General features: G+C 40.8%; 2 protein-coding genes across 11 annotated transcripts in view; both read left to right on the top strand.

Annotated features, from left to right (window-relative positions):
• The window catches only part of AP1G1 (adaptor related protein complex 1 subunit gamma 1), a 98,524-nt gene extending 86,103 nt beyond the window's left edge, over positions 1-12,421 (top strand). For all 9 annotated transcript variants that reach the window (XM_081512560.1, XM_081512557.1, XM_081512562.1 and 6 more), the window contains 7 exons: positions 16-120; positions 793-934; positions 1,119-1,245; positions 6,036-6,143; positions 6,264-6,424; positions 9,329-9,427; positions 11,107-12,421. In XM_081512560.1, coding sequence (XP_081368686.1) covers positions 16-120; positions 793-934; positions 1,119-1,245; positions 6,036-6,143; positions 6,264-6,424; positions 9,329-9,427; positions 11,107-11,208 — 844 coding nt within the window. In that variant the 3' untranslated portion in view covers positions 11,209-12,421. The remainder of the gene's footprint in view (positions 1-15; positions 121-792; positions 935-1,118; positions 1,246-6,035; positions 6,144-6,263; positions 6,425-9,328; positions 9,428-11,106) is intronic.
• A 6,603-nt stretch (positions 12,422-19,024) lies between these two features.
• PHLPP2 (PH domain and leucine rich repeat protein phosphatase 2) overlaps positions 19,025-20,740 on the top strand; it is a 60,870-nt gene continuing 59,154 nt past the window's right edge. For both annotated transcript variants that reach the window (XM_081512551.1, XM_081512552.1), the window contains exon 1: positions 19,025-19,190. In XM_081512551.1, coding sequence (XP_081368677.1) covers positions 19,092-19,190 — 99 coding nt within the window. In that variant the 5' untranslated portion in view covers positions 19,025-19,091. The remainder of the gene's footprint in view (positions 19,191-20,740) is intronic.

The following is a 20,740-nucleotide window of genomic DNA, read 5'->3' as shown; positions in this document are numbered from 1 at the left end:
CATTTTATCTCAAAGCCGAATTAAGAAAGTGGTTTCCATCTATGGAAGCAGCATTGATGTGGAACTCCAGCAGAGGGCAGTAGAATATAATGCACTTTTTAAGAAATATGACCATATGAGGTAAGTAAAAGAAACCAAACAATGCATGTACCTCTTAGCATCCCAAACACTTTGTCATGATAACCTGTAAAGGAGTTTCATCCCTCATGCTGTATTGGCCGGACTTCACAACCCCATTCAGTTCTCACTGCTTGGCTACTTCTGTTTTGTTTGTCTTCTGTTCTGCCTAGCCTCTACAGAAATAAGCAAACCGTGTTCTTTTAGTCCCCTTTTCCCCTTCCTCTTGGTAAGGAAAGTTTTCTTCATTTCCATTTTATTTGGTGAAGAAGTAAGAGTTGTTTTATCTCAGGAGAATCTCATTGAGATAGCATTACTGTTACCATTGTGTGTATCTTTTTTCCCTTTCTGTTGTGCAGTATCTTCTTGATTGGAAACGGCTAATATGCACTTGTTTACCTTTCTTTTATTCCAATTTCTCTGTCACTTAGAATTCTCAGGCTCCTGGGATTTAGATGGACAGTTTGTCCATTGAAGGTTTCCTGCCTGCCCTTAATCCAGTCAGGAATGTAGGTCACATATTCTTGTAATCCAGCTTCTATTTTAGTATATGTGTTGGGATGTGAGGAGAGGAGATGTCTCTCCAAATTTGGCTGGAGTATAGTTAACAGTGATTGTTTTGGGTAGGGAATCTAGGTTAACTGCCTGGAATTTAACCACTTCAGATTCTTCCAGGTCTGCCCTGCTTGAGAGAATGCCTGTCATGGAGAAAGTGACCACAAATGGCCCTACTGAGATTGTGCAGACAAACGGAGAGACAGACCCAACTCCTCTAGAAACAAAGCCACCGCCCTCTGGGCCACAGCCCACCAGCCAGGTAGCTTTTCCCTTGCTTACCCTCATGATCTTCTGGTTCCTTAGACCCTTTCTCTTAGCTGATTCCCTTCAGTGTTCCTGGGTTGATTGATAATTCTGTTCCCTACTTTTAAGTATTGAAAGGGCTTTGTGTTAGATAACAGATTAGACAGTGACAATGAATAAGATATTATTTCCTTGTTTAGGCCAATGATTTATTGGATTTGTTGGGAGGAAATGACATAACACCTGTTATTCCAACTGCACCTACAAGCAAACCGGCTTCTGCTGGTGGAGAGCTTCTTGATTTGCTGGGAGACATCAATCTTACAGGTGAGCCCAGACTAGAGTTAATTTCATGCTTGGCCAGGGATAAGGGCCTTAGGGAAAAACTACATTGAATGTAGACTTTCTGTCTAGCACATGAGACAGTTGAAGATGGGAGAGGGTAAGTGAAAAAAAGCAAGAATCTTCACAACATCTGGGATATGTTGCCATGCTAATACTCTAGAGGTAATTTGTAGGGAATCCTCAAAGTCTAATTTTTAATTTTTGGAGAGTAAATAACTCACAGTGTTTTAAGATAGAAAGGACAGTCTCAGGCTAGAAAAGAAGCACATCCTAAGAAATACATTACTTTTTCTAGGTTTCTTTCTACTCATGGTTAGTTTCCAAGAGCTGTGGCCATTTGTGGAAAGTGGAGAGATGTTAACCTATTTTCCTCCTTCCCTCCCCCTTCCTTTCTCCTTTGTATTAAAGCAATGGAAGAATAAAATTATCCAGGATTATAATATTCAAACATAACTTTTCATTTGGGGATATCTTATCTTTATTTACATGTAATAGACATTTATAATTAGTGTGTTCAGAGATACTGTAAACACAGGAGATCCAGGGAATCCAAGAATATCACTGTAGCATATAATTTCTATCCTAAGTGACTTCTCTAAAATTAAAATGGAGAGTTACAGCATACATGACCTTGAGTGGAAAACGGCCATAGGTTAAGGATGTTGGATGCTTATCTAGACTGGCTATCACAGGCTAAATGGTTTTTTCCTGACATAACCACCTCCCAGAACTTATGGTTTATATTTATGTCTTACCAAAATTTCAAAATATTGCTTGTCATGTGCTTAGGGCCATTCACAGTCAGTTTCAAATCCTGGGATGCCAAAGCTGTCCTGGATATATGGAAAAACAAGAACACCCCCATGTTTAAAACATAGTGTATGGGGACCTTCCTGGCAGTCCAGTGGTTAGGACTCTTCTGCTTTCACTGGCATGTGCCCAGGTTCAATCCTTGGTCAGGAAACTAGGATCTCACAGGCTGTGTGGTAAGGCCAGACAAACAAAAAACCAAAACACAGGGTATAGATGATATGCTTTACTTATTAACATATTAGCATTTCCATGTTAGTGTATAATCTTCACAATTATAATTTTGAATGGTTGTCTAATATTTTGATAACTGTAACCATTATTTATTCAGTTCCTTACTATTGGGCATTTTACTTGTTTCCAGATTTTTCTTATTATACCTGATGCCTCAGTAAATATTGTTATTACATAAACTTGCCCAAATTTATTTTGGGTTTACATTCTTAGGCTCAGTTAAGTTAGGCTTACTCTTTCTTAATCTGTTTAAAATAAGAATGATTCTTATCATCTTAGGGTATTTATGAGGAATAGTGACTTAGTGCATTCATGACAGTAGCAGCAGCAGCATTCATGACAGTAGGCACTTGGTAAATGTTACTTACCTTTTCTTCAATGTCTATAAATTTCACTGTATAGTCATAAATATTACATATTTTTAAAAAAGCCCTAACAGTTGAAAGATTGTTCCTCTCATCTTATTAATTTTTATTTTTTCAATCTAGGGAATGTTTTATATTTGTCCATATTTGTATTATATGTGAATTTCCTGTTCGCACATTCCTTTTGTCTCCTTTAACTCATTTATTCTGGAGCCTTAATGTTTTGTTTTTGTTCTGACTTTTCTTTTTTTTCTAGTGTTAACAAGAAAAAGCAAAATAATGAAGTCTAGATTTTTTTTCCTTATTCATAATGTATTTTATTTGTTTAATTTATTTTTTAATTTGAGGAACATTGCTTTACAGTGTTGTGTTGGTTTCTGCCATGCAATAACATAAATCAGCCATAATTATACATATATCCCCTCCCTCTTGTCCTTCCCTCCCCTCACCCTATCCCACTCCCCTAGGTCATCACAGAGCACAAAGCTAGGCTCCCTGTGTTATACAGCAACTTCCCACCAGCCATGTATTTTACATGTGATAATGTGTATATGTTGATGCTACTTTCTTCATTCATCGCACCCTCTCCTTCCCACATTGTGTCCACAAGTCCATTCTCTACATCGTCATCTCCATTCCTTCCCTGCAAATGGATTCATCAGTACCATTTTTCTAGATTCCACATATATGTGTTAATGTAGGATATTTGTTTTTCTGACTTACTTCACTCTGTATAACATAGTGTGTTTCAAATGCATTTCCCCATTTTCTTTGCATTTTTAAGTAAAAAAAAACTGAGTTCTAGATTCTTTCAGCCATCAATGCAGTCAAATCCTGATGCACCATCATTTAAATCAGTATAAATTAGAAAATAAATTCAGTATGTGCTTTTTGAAAAACTTGAGCACTGAGATTCTGTTGTTTTTCAGAACTATCTATTGTACCATTATAGGAGGAAAAAAGCTACACTTTGAAGGACTAGGGACCCATATGTTGCCTCTGTGTCTTGGGTAGCCTATGATTTTCCATGGAAAGACGTTTCTAAAATTGTTTTGAAAATGGAAATTGTGGGAAAATTATTAGATTAGTTTTTTGAAAACTAGGATAGCTGTCTGACTATTTGTTTAGATTCTTCACTGGTAATCTGCTTGACTGCACATCCTGTGGTGTCCTCATTTGTTTTAGGTCCTTGTGCTTTGCTTAGTCATATGTATTTCTACCTTACTTGCTAATTTTTAGTATATGATTTTTTTTTTCCTAGTGTACTTGGGTATTTTTTTTAAAGCTAATTCAACCTTTACTTCATTTTGTGAATTTTAAAATGGTGTAGTTTCAGCTAATTACATAAGTAGTTTGAAACCTATTTAAGCATAAAATGCATTCTCTTTCTTTTGGTGAATTTTCTTATGCTTCTTAGAATCTTGATTTCTGTCAGTTCATGGTCATGTTCTATGATTTGCCCTCCATAACTTGTTCTTATTTGGAAGGATCAAATAAAAATGATAGACTGACGATTTTGTTTCCCCACTTCACACCACCTTTCCCAGGATGTGTGTGTGTGTGTGTGTTAACACAATACTCTGCAATATTTAATATATGTAAAACTCAATAAATAAGTCTTGTCTTGATCTTCTTAGCTTGTAAAATAAAATGTTGCTAAGATTGTTGACATTCCCTGTGTACTACCTCCTTTTCTCATTCCCTCTTGATCCCAGAGGTAACTACTACTTATCCTAAAATAGTGTTAGCTTTGGTGTTTACCATTCCTGTGTATTTCTGGAATGTTACAGTGTGTAGTAGTATTTTGCCTTTTTAGAACTGGTATCCAATCGAATGTGTACTTTTGTACCTTGCTCTTTTGCTGTACATTGAATTTGTGAATAATCTATGTTAAGTGTATTTCTAATGCATTCACATTTTTATTGCTGTATGTGTATAGTATTTTGGGCTTTCATGGTAGCTTGGCAGTAAAGAATCTGTCAGTGCAAGAGATATGGTGACACAGGTTCGATCCGTGGGTTGGGAAGATCCCCTGGTGAAGGAAATGGCAACACACTCCAGTATTCTTGCCTGGGAAATCCCATGGACAGAAGAGCCTGGTGGGCTACAGTCCATGGGTTTGCAAAGAGTTGGACATGACTTAATGACTAAAAAACAACAACAGACAATGAATAGTATTTTATTTTGTCAGTGTACCACAATCTACTTACCCATTATTTTTATGATGATCATTTTGATTGTTTCTAGAATTTCATTGTTAGAAATTATCTTGCCATGCACACTTTTTGTATATGTCTCCCTGTGTAAATAGGCAAGAATTAAAGCATTCCTAAGAAAGGCAGTGGATCTCAACTGGGGGAGATTTTGCCTACCAGGGATTGTCAGTGTCTGAAGATACTTTTGGTTGTCAGAACTGAGAGGATGCCAGTAGTGCTGAATCCCAGAGTGCACAAGACAGCCCCCCACAGCAAAGTCTTATCCAGCCTGAAATTTTGTTAGTTTTGCAGTTGAGGACCTTTAGTTTAAGGATATACTTGTATTCAACTCTGTTGTTGTTTAGTTGCCAAGTTGTGTCTGACTCTTTGGTGACCCCATGGACTGTAGTCCTGCTAGGCTCCTCTGTCCATAGTTATTTCTCAGGCAAGAACACTGGAGTGAATTGCCATTTCCTTCTCCAGGGCATCTTCCTGACCCAGGGATCCAACCCGCATCCCCTGCGTTGCAGGAGGATTCTTTACTGCTGATCCACCAGGAAAGCCTGTATTCAGCTCTGCTACTGCCAAATTGTTCTCCAGTTTACAACCCTATGGCAGAGATTAGAATTCCCCATTGCTCCATAGTCTTACCAGTATCTGGTGTTACCAGACACTGAAATATTCACCATGCTGGTGGGATGTGAAGTAGCACCGCATCGTGGTTTTAAATTCCATTTCCCTCATTATTCATAAATATGAGCATCTCTTTTCATAATACTCCCTTTTCATTCATGTTTCTTCTGTGAATTGCTTGTACATTTCTCTTTTTTTGTTTTTTTGCCTGTACATTTCTCTTACCACTTTTAAATTGGGTTATATTTATTGAGTTGTAGAAGATATTTATAGTTTTGGATACTTGTCCATTTGTTATTTTGTAGCATACACTTTCTTCTGCCTTTGGTCCATTTTTTGGTGGTGTTTTTTAGTGAACAGAAGTTACTCATTTTAAAGTATTTGAAATTTTTAATTCATTATTTTTATGGTTCAAGCTTTTTGCAAGTTGTTTAAGGCCTCCTTCCTTAATTTGAGATCATGGTAATTTTCTTATGTGTTCTGTTGGTGGGATTTGTCAGCTAAGATTGAACTAACTGTGGGATGTGTCATTTAGGTGCTCCAGCTACTGCTCCTGCCCCTGCCTCAGTCCCACAGATATCCCAGCCCCCCTTCTTGTTGGATGGGCTTTCATCACAGCCTCTCTTCAATGACATTGCTACAGGTACCGTTGCTGGTGTTATCATCATTAGACCTATGAGAAGTAGTTGTTGAAGAAAGGAGGTAGTGATTTGGCAAGCCTTAGGCTGACTGAAACTCGACTGATCTTCCTGTGCTCTCCCAGGCATCCCCTCCATCATAGCGTACAGTAAGAATGGCTTGAAGATTGAATTCACCTTTGAACGGTCAAACACCAACCCCAGTGTCACAGTGATCACGATACAGGCCTCCAACAGCACAGAGCTGGACATGACGGACTTTGTTTTCCAGGCTGCAGTACCAAAGGTACTATAATTGTCTTCTTGGCCTTTATCCTTGAATTAAAAATTGCTGATTATTTTTTTATGTGTTTGGTAAGGGATATATTTTAGTGCCTAGAGATTAAATTTGCAGATTCAACTCAAACTAACAGTAATGGAACTGTTATGGTCCATTGGAGCGTGTCATTTTTAATGAATACTTTTGCTTAGTCATAAATATTCTTACAGTTAGTATTATAGGATAAAGGAAGTGCAGTCTAAAAGTAGTTAGTGAGAGAGTAGAATTCTACAAGGTGGTTCATTAATGCTCAGGTTATTGAGGGTAGATTGGGGTTCAGTAATACAGTGGTGAGACCTAAGAAACACAAATTCTAACATGGAATTAAAGTTCAGTCAAGATGAGAGACTTCATGTATTTGGTATTCTCTTCTAGTCACTGGATCAGAATTGAAAGTTTTTGTCTCTTGATAGTGTAAGTGAGAGAAACATTCCTCCTTCATTAACATCTAGCTAACTATTGATGCAATAAATGACTGCTTGTTTTTATAAATTGAAGTTTTGTTTATACCAGTTCTTAGTTTAAGGAGTGCTTATGTTCATCGTTGAATTATGAAAAATTTTGAAAAAAGAATTCAGAATAAGGAGTGGGCAAGATTTACCTGTAAACGATGGGATAGTAAGTATTTTAGGCTATATTCTGTCAAAGTGCCAGTACTGCGATGATACATAAGGGCCCATGGCTCTGTTCCAGTAAAACACTTGCAAAAACAGTTGTGGGTTCATTCTTGGCCCATGGACCATATTTTACCAACCCTGGGATAGATTAGGCTAATCGAATCTTCAGTGACTTGTGAGGTATGACATTCAGACAACACAATTTTGGAAATTGAAGACCTTTTATTTGTGGTTACTGCTGCCTTTGCATCTGTCTTTTCTTCCATTTTTAGGAGTTAGAAAAATGTGGATGTTTTAGAAGCAGTCGAGTTAGTGGTTTCAGTACTAGTTGTGTGACATTAAGCAGGCTACTTAATCTTTACACCTCAGTTTCTTTATTTGCAGAGGGGGCCTGTAATGATATCTACTTCATAGGGTTTCTTTGAGGAATAAATGAGTTTTATGTGCCAGGTACTGTCTTGTTTTAAGCACTTTTCATGTGTTTGTTAGCTTCTACAAATTAGGGTTTTATACTTACTAGTTTAGGCTGCCGCTGTAACGCATACCACCTCTGCTTTAAAGTATGGCCTTATTCTTGGTGCTGTACTATACAATGCCTGTTTGCATATTATGATGTATCTGGAACTTCAGAACATTGTATTTCATAGATTCTACTGATTTTGCTTTTTGTTACTTCTGACATTGAGGTACATTTTATTTCTTTTTAATTTTTTCATTGGAATATAATTGCTTTACAATGTTGGGTTAGTTTCTGCTGTATAACAACGTGAATCGGCTGTAAGTATACATATATCCCCTCTGTCTTGAGCTTCCCTTTCACCCTCCCCCCACTCCACCCATCTAGGTCATCACAGAGCACCAAGTGAGCACCCTGTGCTATTCAGCAGCTTGCCACTAGCTATCTGTTTTACATATGGTAGTGTATATAATAGTCAGTACTACTCTCTTAATTTGTTCCACCGTCTTCTTGCCTCCCTCTGTGCACACATTTGTTCTCTACATTGGTATCTCCATTCCTGCCCTGCAAATAGTTTTTATCAGTATGGGGTATATTTTGAAATTGATGCTCTTGTCATAGTTTCATTGGCAGCCTTTCTCTCAGTGGTGTATAAAATAATGGTGTGGATTACAGTTGATGGCATCTAATATTAATCAATTAAATGTAAACAAATAAATGATATTTTAGTTTATGTAATTTATCTTGACGGTAGACTTGTAAGTCCTAGTGTAGGTATACCATGGACGTTCCTCCCTTCTTTCTTTCCTCCCTCCCACCCTTTCTTTCCCCTTTGCCCTTCTCGATTTTCTCTCCCTCCATTCCCTTCTTCCTCTCCCCTTCTTCTCTTTTTTCTCTTTCTCTCTCATTCTCCTCTCCATTATTTTAGGAGACTAAACTTTAGGAAATTAAAAAAAAAAATCCTAGTCTATAAAATAGCTATATATATATATATATATAGCAACATATATACTTTACTGTGCTAACTATGACTTACCTATCTTGCTTATAGCACTTTTATCTCTCTTCCCTGTAGACACACAAACAAATACACCAACAGTCAACAAATTATGGTGTTTGCTTTTTCGGGTCTTTTGCTGTATAGGCTAGTTCTGCACATAATTTTTCTGCTAGGACTTGTGGTGTTTTAGTGTGGAGACCCTGAGGTGTTTCACATCCGTGTGAACAAGCTGGCTCTTTTCAGCCTCTCCTGCACTTCCGTCATGTAGGAGTGACCCTTGACACATTCCAGATTATATGGGCTTCAAAAAACAAAGTTCAAGTCCCTGACCTCAACCGTCCAAATACACAAAAGCATGAAGACTTGTTGTTGGTGACTAGTGTGCTGGTTTACTATTTTTAGAATCCTTTTCATTTCTTTCTAGTTTTTTTTTTAGCCACAGGCACCCGGGTTTTTTGTTTGTTTTTTCACCTACATAGTTGATCAGTTACTATTCAGTGAGGCTACTAGAACAAGATTTGTTTACCTTTTGAAAAGTGCTTGGCTAAAGTTGCTTCTACCAGAAAGGAGAAGGTAGCTTGTTGCTAGAAACAATAGCGTTTTATAAATACCATGAAGCAATAGTCCGCATGCTGGGAATTGCTGATTATCTGGAAAACAAATAGAATTTAGTAGTAGGTATATCGGTTAATTGAACCATCATCTGGGTGTCTGACTTGACTTGTTGACATCTCTGACATAGTACTAAGTGTATTTTCTGAAGAGTGCCCTTTGTCTCCCCTCTACCCTACTCCCAGACATTCCAGCTGCAGCTTCTGTCTCCTAGCAGCAGCATCGTCCCAGCATTTAACACGGGGACCATCACACAGGTCATTAAAGTTCTGAACCCACAGAAGGTGAGTACCACATTCAAACACAGTATCTCAGCAAGACATAAGCATTTCCCTAAAATAAAATTTACTTTGTTTCTCTTAAGTTTTTTTTTTTTTTTTCACTCATAGCAGAAAAGATATCTATTAAAATGTTTGGTCTTACCACCTTGTTCTTTTGTAGACAATAAGGGAAGCCCGGACACATGAAATGGTTTACTGGCATCTTATTAAAATACACATATAAATATTTCACTATTTAGAGGCTTAAAGGTCTAGTTTTTTGCATGAGGAGGGTGGAAAGCTTACACATTTTAGTCTTTATACTAGTAGTTGTCTGGGGTTGAGAGCATTTGTTGAACCAGATATTCACATTTACTACGGTAATTACTAAGTATGCATAGCAGAAGTGGAGACATTTTTAATGAAGCAGCCAAATGAAAAATAACTTCAAACACCTGAAAGTAAGCAATATTTTTATTACATCTTCTCAAAGAAGTATATTGGCTCCACTTAACATTGATCAGTTGACTCGTTTTCAGCAGTTTTTGAAAATGGTTCAGAGAATTTCTAGAGACTTCTGAGAGATCTTTAGTAATGTCTCATAACTACCAGTATGATTTCCTCCTCTCCAAACACCTTGGTTCTCCTCTGCTGTCTGCTGTATTTTGATTGTCTGCCCAAAGCACAAGTACAAATTCTTTTGATGATCTGATACACAGAGTAAAAATTTTCTTATGTATTAATGTTTGAAATCTGCCTTATAAACAGCATGTATAATTGAGTTCTCTTAAAATACAACTGTTATCATAGGTTAACTCTTTTTTTTTTTTTCTTTTATGTCTTGAGACCAACAAGTTGATATTCACATTTACCATCAGTTTTACAGAAAAAAGATCCGGTATATCTGAATGTAGAGTGTAATAAATGAGTATGTTTACCTCATTTTTCTAGAAAATTGGATACAAGGGTTGAATCCTTGTGAAAAGTACTCCGCAAATGTTACTATGAAAATACTCCCAAGTGGTTTGTCTTGTAAATGTGGTTCTAGGATTGAAGCCAAGACTGCATTCTGGATATCGTTTTCTCTACTTGACTGCACTACGTTGGCCAGTAGCTGCAGTACTAGGGGTTTGTTGTTGTTGTTGTTGTTGTTGTTTGCCTGTGTGTCATTTTTAAGAGAGTGCTGCTTCACCCCACTCCAGTACTCTTGCCTGGAAAATCCCATGGACGGAGGAGCCTCGTAGGCTGTAGTCCATGGGGTTGCTAAGAGTCGGACACGACTGAACGACTTCACTTTCACTTTTCCCTTTCATGCACTGGAGAAGGAAATGGCAACCCACTCCAGTATTCTTGCCTGGAGAATCCCAGGGACGGCGGAGCCTGGTGGGCTGCCGTCTATGGGGTCGCACAGAGTCGGACACGACTGAAGCGACTTAGCAGCAACAGCAGCAGCAGCTGCTTCAAAATTATTTGTGTTTTCTGTAATCAAAAATCTGTTTGTAGGACTTCCCTGGTGGTCCAGTGGTTAAGACTCCATGCTTCTACTGCAGAGAATGCAGGTTTGATCCCTAGTCTGGGAACTAAGACCCTACATGCCACCCAGTGTGGCCAAAACAAAAGAAAAAGTCTTATTTGTAAACTCTACAGATTCTGGACATTTTATTTCAGTGTGTCATTTTTTTTTTCTCTTTTCCTCTCTTTAGCAACAGCTGCGAATGCGGATCAAGCTCACATATAATCACAAGGGCTCAGCAATGCAAGATCTAGCAGAGGTGAACAACTTTCCCCCTCAGTCCTGGCAATGAGGGTCCAGCACCATTCTCATTCTTATCCCACTCAATCAAAGGAACTCTGGGAAGGAGGTTGTGATCGCTGGCAAGTCCCCCCAACTGTACCATGGGCATGAGGAACTGAAGAGAACTGTTGAGGAGGATTTTTCCTAAAGTTATTGCTGACCTTGAAGCATTGTTAAAGACTAATCTCCTCTCCTCCACTGTTGAGGCCGGCTGTTTCTGGCGACGACTTTGCACTCTTCCTCCTCTCCTCTTGTTTCCGCACTTCTCCACCCCTCCTACATTTACAGCCAGAATCAACATTCCCTGGGCCCCCGAGGAAATAAGCAGCTGGTCTGGAGGAGAGGACTGGAATCCACGACAAGAAAACACTCACTCTGTCTCTGCAGCAAAGAGTTGCCCCTTCTTTCTACCGTGTTTCTCTGTGGACTGGGCGAGGTGGGGTACTTATTCCTCACTAGCAGGGTTACCATCTTCAGGCACTTCTTACATCTGGCATTCAGAATGGAAATGTAACAGTGGACATGAGGGAGCCATGCCTTTTTCTACCGGTTCCCCCCGATGTTTGAAAGAGGCATTAGGCTCCTGGTAGCCTTTTCTGTGCATTGCTGTATATACACAGACACACACATGTATATGTATGTTTGTTACCAAGGACTGGTCAGACCTTGAGAGGTTATTTGTAAACACTGGACAGATGCAGTTAAGAAGAGCTTGTGTTGAGATTTGGCATGAAGGTTATGGTGCTCTATTTGTAATAGAAACTTCCAAGGCTCTTCCAGCTCCCCTTTCTCTCCATTCTTTTAGCTGTAGTCATGAATTCTCACCATGATTTTCAAAACTGATTCCCCTTGAAGTGCAAAGTGGACAACTTCTAAAAGATATATTAGTAGTTATTAATGCCCCTGTTTCCACCACAAATTTTAAAGTTTCTCTTAAACCCATAACTTGCCTGATGAACTATGGTAAATGGGTGGAAAGAGGAGTTTGCCACTTCTAAAGTACAGACTCCTCAACAAAAGCACCTTTGCCCATATGAAGAGTGAGTATCTGACTCACCCTAGAGTGTATTGGAGTCGTCTTCTCCATTACTCCAAACCTCCCTTTTTATTTCTTGAGCCTGGCTTGGACCTTGGCATTCCGTTTGAATTCCTTCTTCTAACTGGAACATTTGTGTTGTATCTGTAACACTGGCACTGAAATAAAGACCACACGGTTAAAGAAATCTTTCCTATATTGTACTTTATGGTGTTGGAATGAAGCCTTGAAGCTTCCTTGTCCCCTCTGTCAGAGGAAGTCTCAGGGACACTATAGGGTAGGAGTATCGTTTCCTGAGTCTGAGAAGTTGGTCTTTCTCTTGAGAGGCCAGTCTCATGAATATCTACATCAAAGACTTGAGATCTGGAGCTTTTTAAACTAGTGAGAATGCCTAGTGCTTTTAGAAAGGACCCTCCTGGTTCCAGCCTTAGCACTGAGTTGCTGGCCTGAGGTAAGGTGGCTCTCCTGTGGCACACATCGAATGTACCATGTACCTTCAGGTGCACAGGTGCCATGTCTGAAGAAAAGGAAGGGTCAGGCCCACCTTGCTCTTAAAACATTTTCAAATGTTACTGTATTGAGTACAGTATAAGGACTACTTTGGCTTTGATCTTAGAACTGGGTACAGATATCCATTGTTTCCTTTCCATTTCACCAAGCCTTTACTGAAAATCTTCAGTGTCTTGTCAAATCTGGCTCTGTATCAGATGCTGGACTATTCCTAACATTTGACAAGCAGGAGTTGAACTAAAGGCTCCGATGGGGGAACTTTCTGGTCTTATTTTAGTATATAAGAGCAAGATTTGCTAAAACTTACTCTACCGGGTAAATGGTTGACTGAGTCAAGAACAGAATATTATCTTGTGCATAGTTTTCAGTAAAGTAAGTGTGGACTAGTGTACGTTTCAGACAACTGCTCTGCCTGTATGATGAAAAGTAACCTTTAAAGGTTTCTTTGCAGACAGATTTCATTGGATGGATATTTAATGCTGTGAAACGTGATAGGATTAACATAATATTGGTGGATTTCTTGAATAGAATTTGTCTAACATTCCTTTTTGTGGTTGAGGCTTTATTTTCTCTCTCACGTCTATAGTTAACCAGCTCAAGTTTTTTTAGTTGAACCAAATTGAATCTCAGAAATCTGCTGAAGATCATGCTATGAGACAGCGCTATCTGATGGGGCTGAAAAAGGGGTTACTCTCAGAACAAAGTCTCCTTGGGTGAATGTAGTTTTGAGGTAGAGTTATGTGATCATTCATGGCTTCGTCCAGACAGAGTAAAAATCGGCCTTAACACAAAGGGTGCTGTGTAGAATATGAAATGATTCCAGAGAGTGAACCTAAGCACCATATTGAAGGACTAGTAGCCAGATGACTTGCCTAGGACACTGATGGTTGTGAAGACTGTTTCAAATGATAGGATCTTGGAAAGCTTCAGCGTGCCTTAGTTTCTAGGATCAGAATTCGTTCTCCTCTCACTTGGCCTCAATGCTAAAGGAGAGATCTCTTACTTTCTATCAATACTTGGACATTTTAGTTCTTTCTTTCCCTAGTATAACCATTCAAGGGGGAGCAAATTTGGATAGATTTACAACTTCAGAGCCATTGTGAGGAAAGAGTGATTTCCATGGCTGTTCTAAGAACTCTAGGGTGATAAGCCGTTGAGCCTACATGCACTTACTTGGATAATTTCACAAGCACTTTTACCTCATTTTTTCTTCCTCTTCCAGAGTAGTTTTTATTCTCTACGTCCTCCCTACTCTCACAGGAATCCTAAGGGATAATTCGTCTTAAGTAATCTCAAAAAATCGTAGGAAGGGTGCTCTACCCAAGAAACTTCTCCCCCAATGCTCCGGTGCTTTACCTTGAGGTCATTTGGACAGCCATGGAACCCTTCATGCTGTGTATAGTGATCATCTGTTCATTTTAAGGTCTTTCTCATTTAAAGAAACATTCCTCAGCATAACATTTGGGAGAGGATTCTCCCCTCTTGCTAGGATAAAGAGTGGTTCGTACCCCTTGTTTGTCCCATTGATATAAGAAAACTGTCAGCACTAATGATTTGAGTGTTTCCATCTATCATATAGCATGCTTTCCGTGTTTATGTTCTTGTAAGAGGTTGGAAATGAGGGGACACTGTTTTTGAGGCTCAACTGCATTATCTTCTGCATTGGAAAATACTGGGCTATGAGAACTAAGGGAAGGAAAGTTTGAATGTGTAATTTTTTTTTTCTAGTGAATGTATCTTATCCCCACTGTCCTAAACAGAGAAGGAGCTAGAGAGCAAAAAGTGGATATTCATGTACTCTGTGGTTGGTGGAGAGGTGGTACATGTCTGTGCACTTGGTTTTGGGAATGGGGAGGATCACCGAAGAGACTAGCTCAGCAAGTCCTGAAGTTGAAAACACTTTGACCATCTCTCGCTCAGGTGGGTGGGGCTGCTTATAGAACTGGAAGTGAATAACTTTTTTCAAGCAATAGCAGAGAGTGGGTCCCATCTACAGCGTTCCAGGACCTGAAACATTCAAACAGAAGAAAAGGCTGAAGCAGCTTGCAGAGTTGCTTCATGAACTTCCATGAAGCTGATTTCTGGCTTCCAGATGGAGCATTGGAGGTTTTTTCGTTGTTGTTTTGTTTTTGGAACCTGCTGTTGCGCTTTGTGTATTTTTGTTTTTGTTTTCCCTTTGGGGGCCTCATGGAAAAGAGCTTCTGAACTTTTTCCTCTGTGAACTCCCAGTGTGTCCCTGTATAGTCCCTTTTCTTTCATAATGTTGTAAGTTACATTTTCATTAAGCCCCATCACATCTTCTTTACTGTAAAAATATTCAAAGGCTGTTTCCAAGTGGGATGGCTAATGAAGTTCTAATTATTGCAGACATATTTTTGAGATGTAAAAAAAATTTAAAATTAAATGATAAGTCTTCGAGGCGAGTGAGGAATAAAATGGATGTAAACATTTACATGGGATGCATTAGAATTCTGCTGTGTGTATTGTCTTTTGATTGAAACAAATTATGAACAGTGACTAATAATAAAAAGTCAATACTCAATGATTTAAATTTTGCTTCCTCACTGCTTCCAAGTGGATTGGAGAAGCCTTGGATGGGTTCTTATTCCAGAGCTTTGAGCTAAACCCACTAACCAGTTAGTGTTCCTTTTCCACAGAAAACTTACCAAGAGAGGAATTTAAACAAATTAAAAAAAATTTGTTCAGTCGCTTAGTTGTGTCTGACTCTGCGACCCCAAATTCTCCAGGGCAGGATACTGGAGTAGGTAGCCTTTCCCTTCTCCAAGAGATCTTCCCAACCCAGGGATCAAACCCAGATCTTCCGCATTGCAGGCAGATTCTTTACCAGCTGAGCCACAAGAGAAGCACCCCCCACCGCCCAAATTTGTAGTTAACAGTGTAAAGTGCAGTTGGAAATTTTAACTAGTGACTGTTTTCATGCTGATCTCCACAAGGGTGAATTCTCAAAGTAAATATATTGAATCATGTCAAGATGAAGTATGTATTTGAGGTGGTCATGGAGTTTTAGCTATAAGCTTCTGTTTGTGGCTTTTTTATCTGTGACTAGGAAGAGGAAGGCTTGACCAGCCAAAATGAATTCTGTTTCCTGATCTATTTTATACAAACTTCCATAGAAGTGAGAGTGGATGAACATTGGGAGCTTATACATGATCCCTGACCTTGATTGAGATGGGGGAAGAGTATGATAGTCCCCTAATTGAAAAGTAGAGGGAAGTACGCCTTAGCAATTATCTGGTTTATGCAGAAGTGCCCCTTGGTGCTGTTTGATAAGTGACATTTCTATAATCTTTCCTTGTATGTGGCTTAGTTAAAATTCATATTTGTTTCTAATATTAAATTTACTTGACATTTTCATCTCTATGTAATGAGATGAAAATATAAGAACTACAATAGAAAATGTTAGCCAGTAATAGACTCCAGACATTTCCCTAACAATACAATGAAGAGTAGCAGATTTGAACTTCCATCCAGAAGGACCAAATTAATTTTTATCACTTTTAAGTATTTTTCATGCTATTTCCTGCCCTAGTTCAATTGTCTCCGGATTCAAAAGATTTAGAAATGTTCAAAGGAAAAAACAGTCCTATAAACCTGGAGGCCAGGTTAAGTCCACCTTGTTTATTCAAAACTAAAAGAAGGAATATCTACATCTGCTCAGCCTATGGTAGAAATAACAAAGGATTGAGGCCTAAAGATGACTTGTGATCATTGAAGGAGTGGGAACTAGCTATAAAGAAGCACATGTAGAAAGCTCTTATGATTCCTTTACCAAAATCTGATAGACATGAACTCTCCTTTCCCACATGACTTCTCTTTCCATTTTGTAGTGAGGATTAGGAAGAGCTCCTAGAATAGTGTGTGTGTGTCCCTCCCCAACCCCTTTCAGGTGGAGAGAGTTATGCATAGCTGCTTATAGGAAGAATACAGAAAAGAGGTAGTCTAATGACTTCTCTGTCTCTTGGCTTGATTCAAACTGATTTTTATAATGATGAACCTGCAGTGAGGGCAGATGGATTTTTGCACAAAAAATCCCAGAGGAATTTATTTTTAGGGTTAGTCTCAGCTGTTTACCATTTCCAGAAACTGTAGTTACATAACCCTTGGCATACATAATGCACACTGCCTTGAACTGGGGGAGAACATGAATATGTGACCCTTGAAACAGTATAAAATGTTAATGGCAATACATGATTTGAAAAGAAAACTCAGAATTAACGGTCATCACCACTCAACTGGATTGGATCTTAAACAATGGAGACTTTTAAAGAGAGAGCTGTATCATAAGTTACCCCTGCAACACCTGGGCTTGTAGCTTTTTGTTCTACTTTTGAAAGAGGTACTACTGTTGCTGCTGAAGAAGTAGTAAACAGATAACTCAGCATATGCTTATATTCTGAATTGATGCATTAGCCCACTATTTCATTAATCATAACAACAACAGCAAACCCATCATCTAACCGCTGCTGTTTCCTAGCACGACTTCTAACGTTGGTGGTCCTGGAACAAGATCCTTCACCTTCAGGTGATAAACTAATAAAGACCTGCTCATGAAATGTGGAAAAGGTAATGTGTAATACCTCAAGAAATGGGCTTTTAGAAACACTCTGAGCTGCATTTTCATTCTTTCCTCTGCCTTTGCCCTTGTCAAGTCCACTTCTGTCCCCATTTTGGTGCCTATCCCTTACATACGAGTGTCCTTGCTTGAGCAAGTTACTCAATAAGCACTGAAATGGGAATCCCAACAACTTTGAGTAGCTTTCTTGAAGGTAATTTCAGGGTAGAAGGAAAACTCAGGAGGCAGACAACATAAGAGCTTTTTTTCACCTTATGCCAGACTGACAGAGACATCATTTTAAATTCACTAAAATGAAACAAATGAAGATAACTGGAGATTGGAATTTTGGTGTATATATAAAGTAACTCAAGGGAGAAAGTAGTGACCAAACTTCCACAGAAGAAATAATTTGTACAGAGTCAGAATCTTTGAGTCAAATTTTGTCTTAGAATTTAAAATGTCTATAAATGGACCAATCTCCTAGAAGAGAGGGGAACAGTTTGCAGTGTTAGACCTCAGACTCTCTTGTACTAAACCTGTAATTAAAATATTCTTAACATAGAGTTGGTCTGGACTAGGTAAGCTGAAGGAGTGGATAATTGGTGATACCATTTATATCAATTATTCAAAGTGTAAGAAACTTTTTTTTCTGCTTCATTCCTTAGCAGTTGCTTGACGATTCAGACCTGTGTAGGAGGGGAAGATCTAAAAATTCAGAGGTCTAGAAGGTCTCCTAGGAAAATATAGAGCAGAATTAAGAATAGGACTCTGAGGAAATTGAGTGTATCTTCAATTTGAAAATTCAGAATAATAGTGACTGCTGTGAATCACGACTATGTGTCAAGCACTTGGTATGCATTTGCAAAATCATCAGACTTAACTACTAGACAGACTATTTCCTATTTCACAGCTAAGAACCAAAGGCTTAGATCAAATAACTTGTGCAAGGGTATAGAGCCTAATAAGAGGCAGAGCTGAAATTTGGAATCAGGCTCTCTTGATTTGGCTCACTGGCCGGCCACAAAACTATCACTGCAGGAACTAAAAGAAAATAAACAATTTCTGAACTGGAATTGCAAATAACAAAATAGCTTAGAGACCAGACCACATTACTGCTTGAAGCAGAGAAAATATTCTTAAAATTCTACTACATGAAGAGGAAGGGAATTCAAATGTGGCTGGGAAGTGAGATGACATTTTGTACACAAGGTGGGGTCGAATTTTCTGAAGAAGGCTATGACGATCTACAACAAAGAAGAGAAAGGGCCTTACTAAGGTAGGTATTCTCAACAGTTCGTTCAATGGCTTTGCACCGGTGAAGGTGACGGGCCAGTTTTGGAGTAGAGAGGAAACATCTGGGAGAGGTAAGTTACAAAAGCCACCTTCTGCAGAAGGCAGCATCCTCCCGTCTCTGTTGACAGGTGCAAACCTCCCTTCCCCTTGTCCAGTCCCTACTTAGGAATCCCGGACAGCAGAAAATAACTCTCCCTGCGCATCAGTCCTCCAAACCGAGGGCAGCTGACAGTAAAGGCCCAGCCCTGCGGCGGCGCCGGGCTCCGCCCGTGAAGTCCCCGGCCGACTGCCGGCAGCTTGCGGCCAGCAGCGCCCGGGACGCACCCGGCCCGCCGCTACGCAGGCCAGGGAGGGGCGGGGCTCAGGGCGGGGCCAGAAGGCTACGGGGGGCGGGGCTGCTGGTGTTCGCGCGCGCCGCCGAGGCTCCGCGCGGCGTCGCGCCGGCCGGGCGTCCCCGTGCAGCCGCCGCTAGCCGCCGATGGGGGAGGTGGAGCCGGGACCCGCGGGCCCGCTCGAGCCCCCGGAGCCGCCTGAAGCGCCCGCGAGCCGTCGGCCGGGCGGGATTCGGGTCCTGAAGGTGAGGTGCTCGGGCGGGCTGGGGAGAGAGAGAGAGCAGGGAGAGGCCGCCCCTGCCCCGCGCGGTGGCTTGAGGTAGCAGGCGACCCCCGCCTCGCGTCGGTCAGTCAGCCTCGCTGCTCGGTCGCCCCCAAACCCGGCTGGAGGGTGCCGCTGCACCCGCTGAGGCCTCTGGGCCGGGCCCCCGCCGAGGCCGCGGCCGCCGCCGCCTCCGTCCCCACCGCTGCCCATCCCTGGCCGCGCGCCACCCGCCTCACAGGCCCACGCCTTGGGTCTGGCGTCCACCCGGCCGCCGCCGCCCACTCGGCTCCTTCAGAACCAGGGGGCCCGCCTCTGCTTCCCCCGGCCGCGCTCGCGGCCCCGGGGCCGGCCTCTCCTGGCCCGAGAGCGGAGCTGGAAGTACGCAGGGCTTTCTCCCCGGACACCTGAAGACATCACCCCAGCGGGAGGATGGCGGCGGTGATTGGCCGGGCGCTGCGGTGTTCGGGGCTGCGCCGGCTGGAGCGGCAGCCTCTGCCCTCGGAGCTTCCCACCGAAGTTAAGACCTGCTCCCCGCACCCGAACGCCGGCCTGGGAGCACGACCTGCCCCGCCTGCGGAGAGAATCCCCGGAGGAGCTTAATCTCGGGGAAGCTCTGGGAGTGTTGCAGGAGGGAGGAGGGAGGGGTTGGAGAAAAAGGGGGGCATTCCTGCTGGCGGGAGCGGGACTGACAATCCAGGGAGACGGTGATGGGGGAGCAGTTATGCAACAGGCAGCTAACGGGGCTTTTTGGCAGGAATTGGAATTAGGGGGAGTAGGAGGAAATGAAGGCAGATGCGGGCAAGGGGTGGGGGGAATGGAGTCTTCAAGGTGATGACGAGAAGTTAAAATGCACAAGGAATGTAGGGTGGGGTGGGGACAGTGAAGGTGGTTAGAAGGAGAGATTGTGGAAGAGTCACTGGAGGGAGTTTTAGCCTTCGAAATACCTAATTGGAGAGAAATTTTTCCGTAGGTCAAATATGTAAACTAGGTGTGCTGGAGAAGGAATGAAATTCCTTCTAAAGTTCTAGAAGAGGAATCAGCAGGATTTAAAACTTGCCAGAGAAAAGGAAGAGAGCAAAGAAAATTTACATTTGGCGTGTTTCGAAAATACTTTACAAGACAATGAAAATACATCATGTCGAAAAATTTATTAAGTAATGGTCGTTGGGATTGAGAGTGCGCACCATATACTCGCTACTAAGGTTATTCGTAGGACATCACAAAGATGGCAACACTGAAAAAAATAGTAGATTTGAAACATCTGGTGAATCCACGAAACCACATAAATTAGAACTCTGTAAAATAAAAAAATTTTCTGCTGCTACCTCCCAGTCGTAATACAGCAACTTGAAATAACTTTTCATAGTTAACTTCCGCTTCCACATAGACCTTTTACATATTTATTGTAAACTATTTAATCATGTTTTAAATTTAATTACTCAAAGGCTTTTGGATATTTACTTAAAACTGTAAGGTCACAAAAATGTGAATTGTGAATGAACTTTAAAAAATTCTGCTGGCCTGGCTTAT

This window comes from Giraffa tippelskirchi, chromosome 7 (genome assembly GCF_054371585.1).
Source record: "Giraffa tippelskirchi isolate mGirTip1 chromosome 7, T2T-mGirTip1v1.2.pri, whole genome shotgun sequence".
NCBI lineage: Eukaryota > Metazoa > Chordata > Mammalia > Artiodactyla > Giraffidae > Giraffa > Giraffa tippelskirchi.
This window is presented reverse-complemented; position numbering and strand designations above follow the sequence as displayed.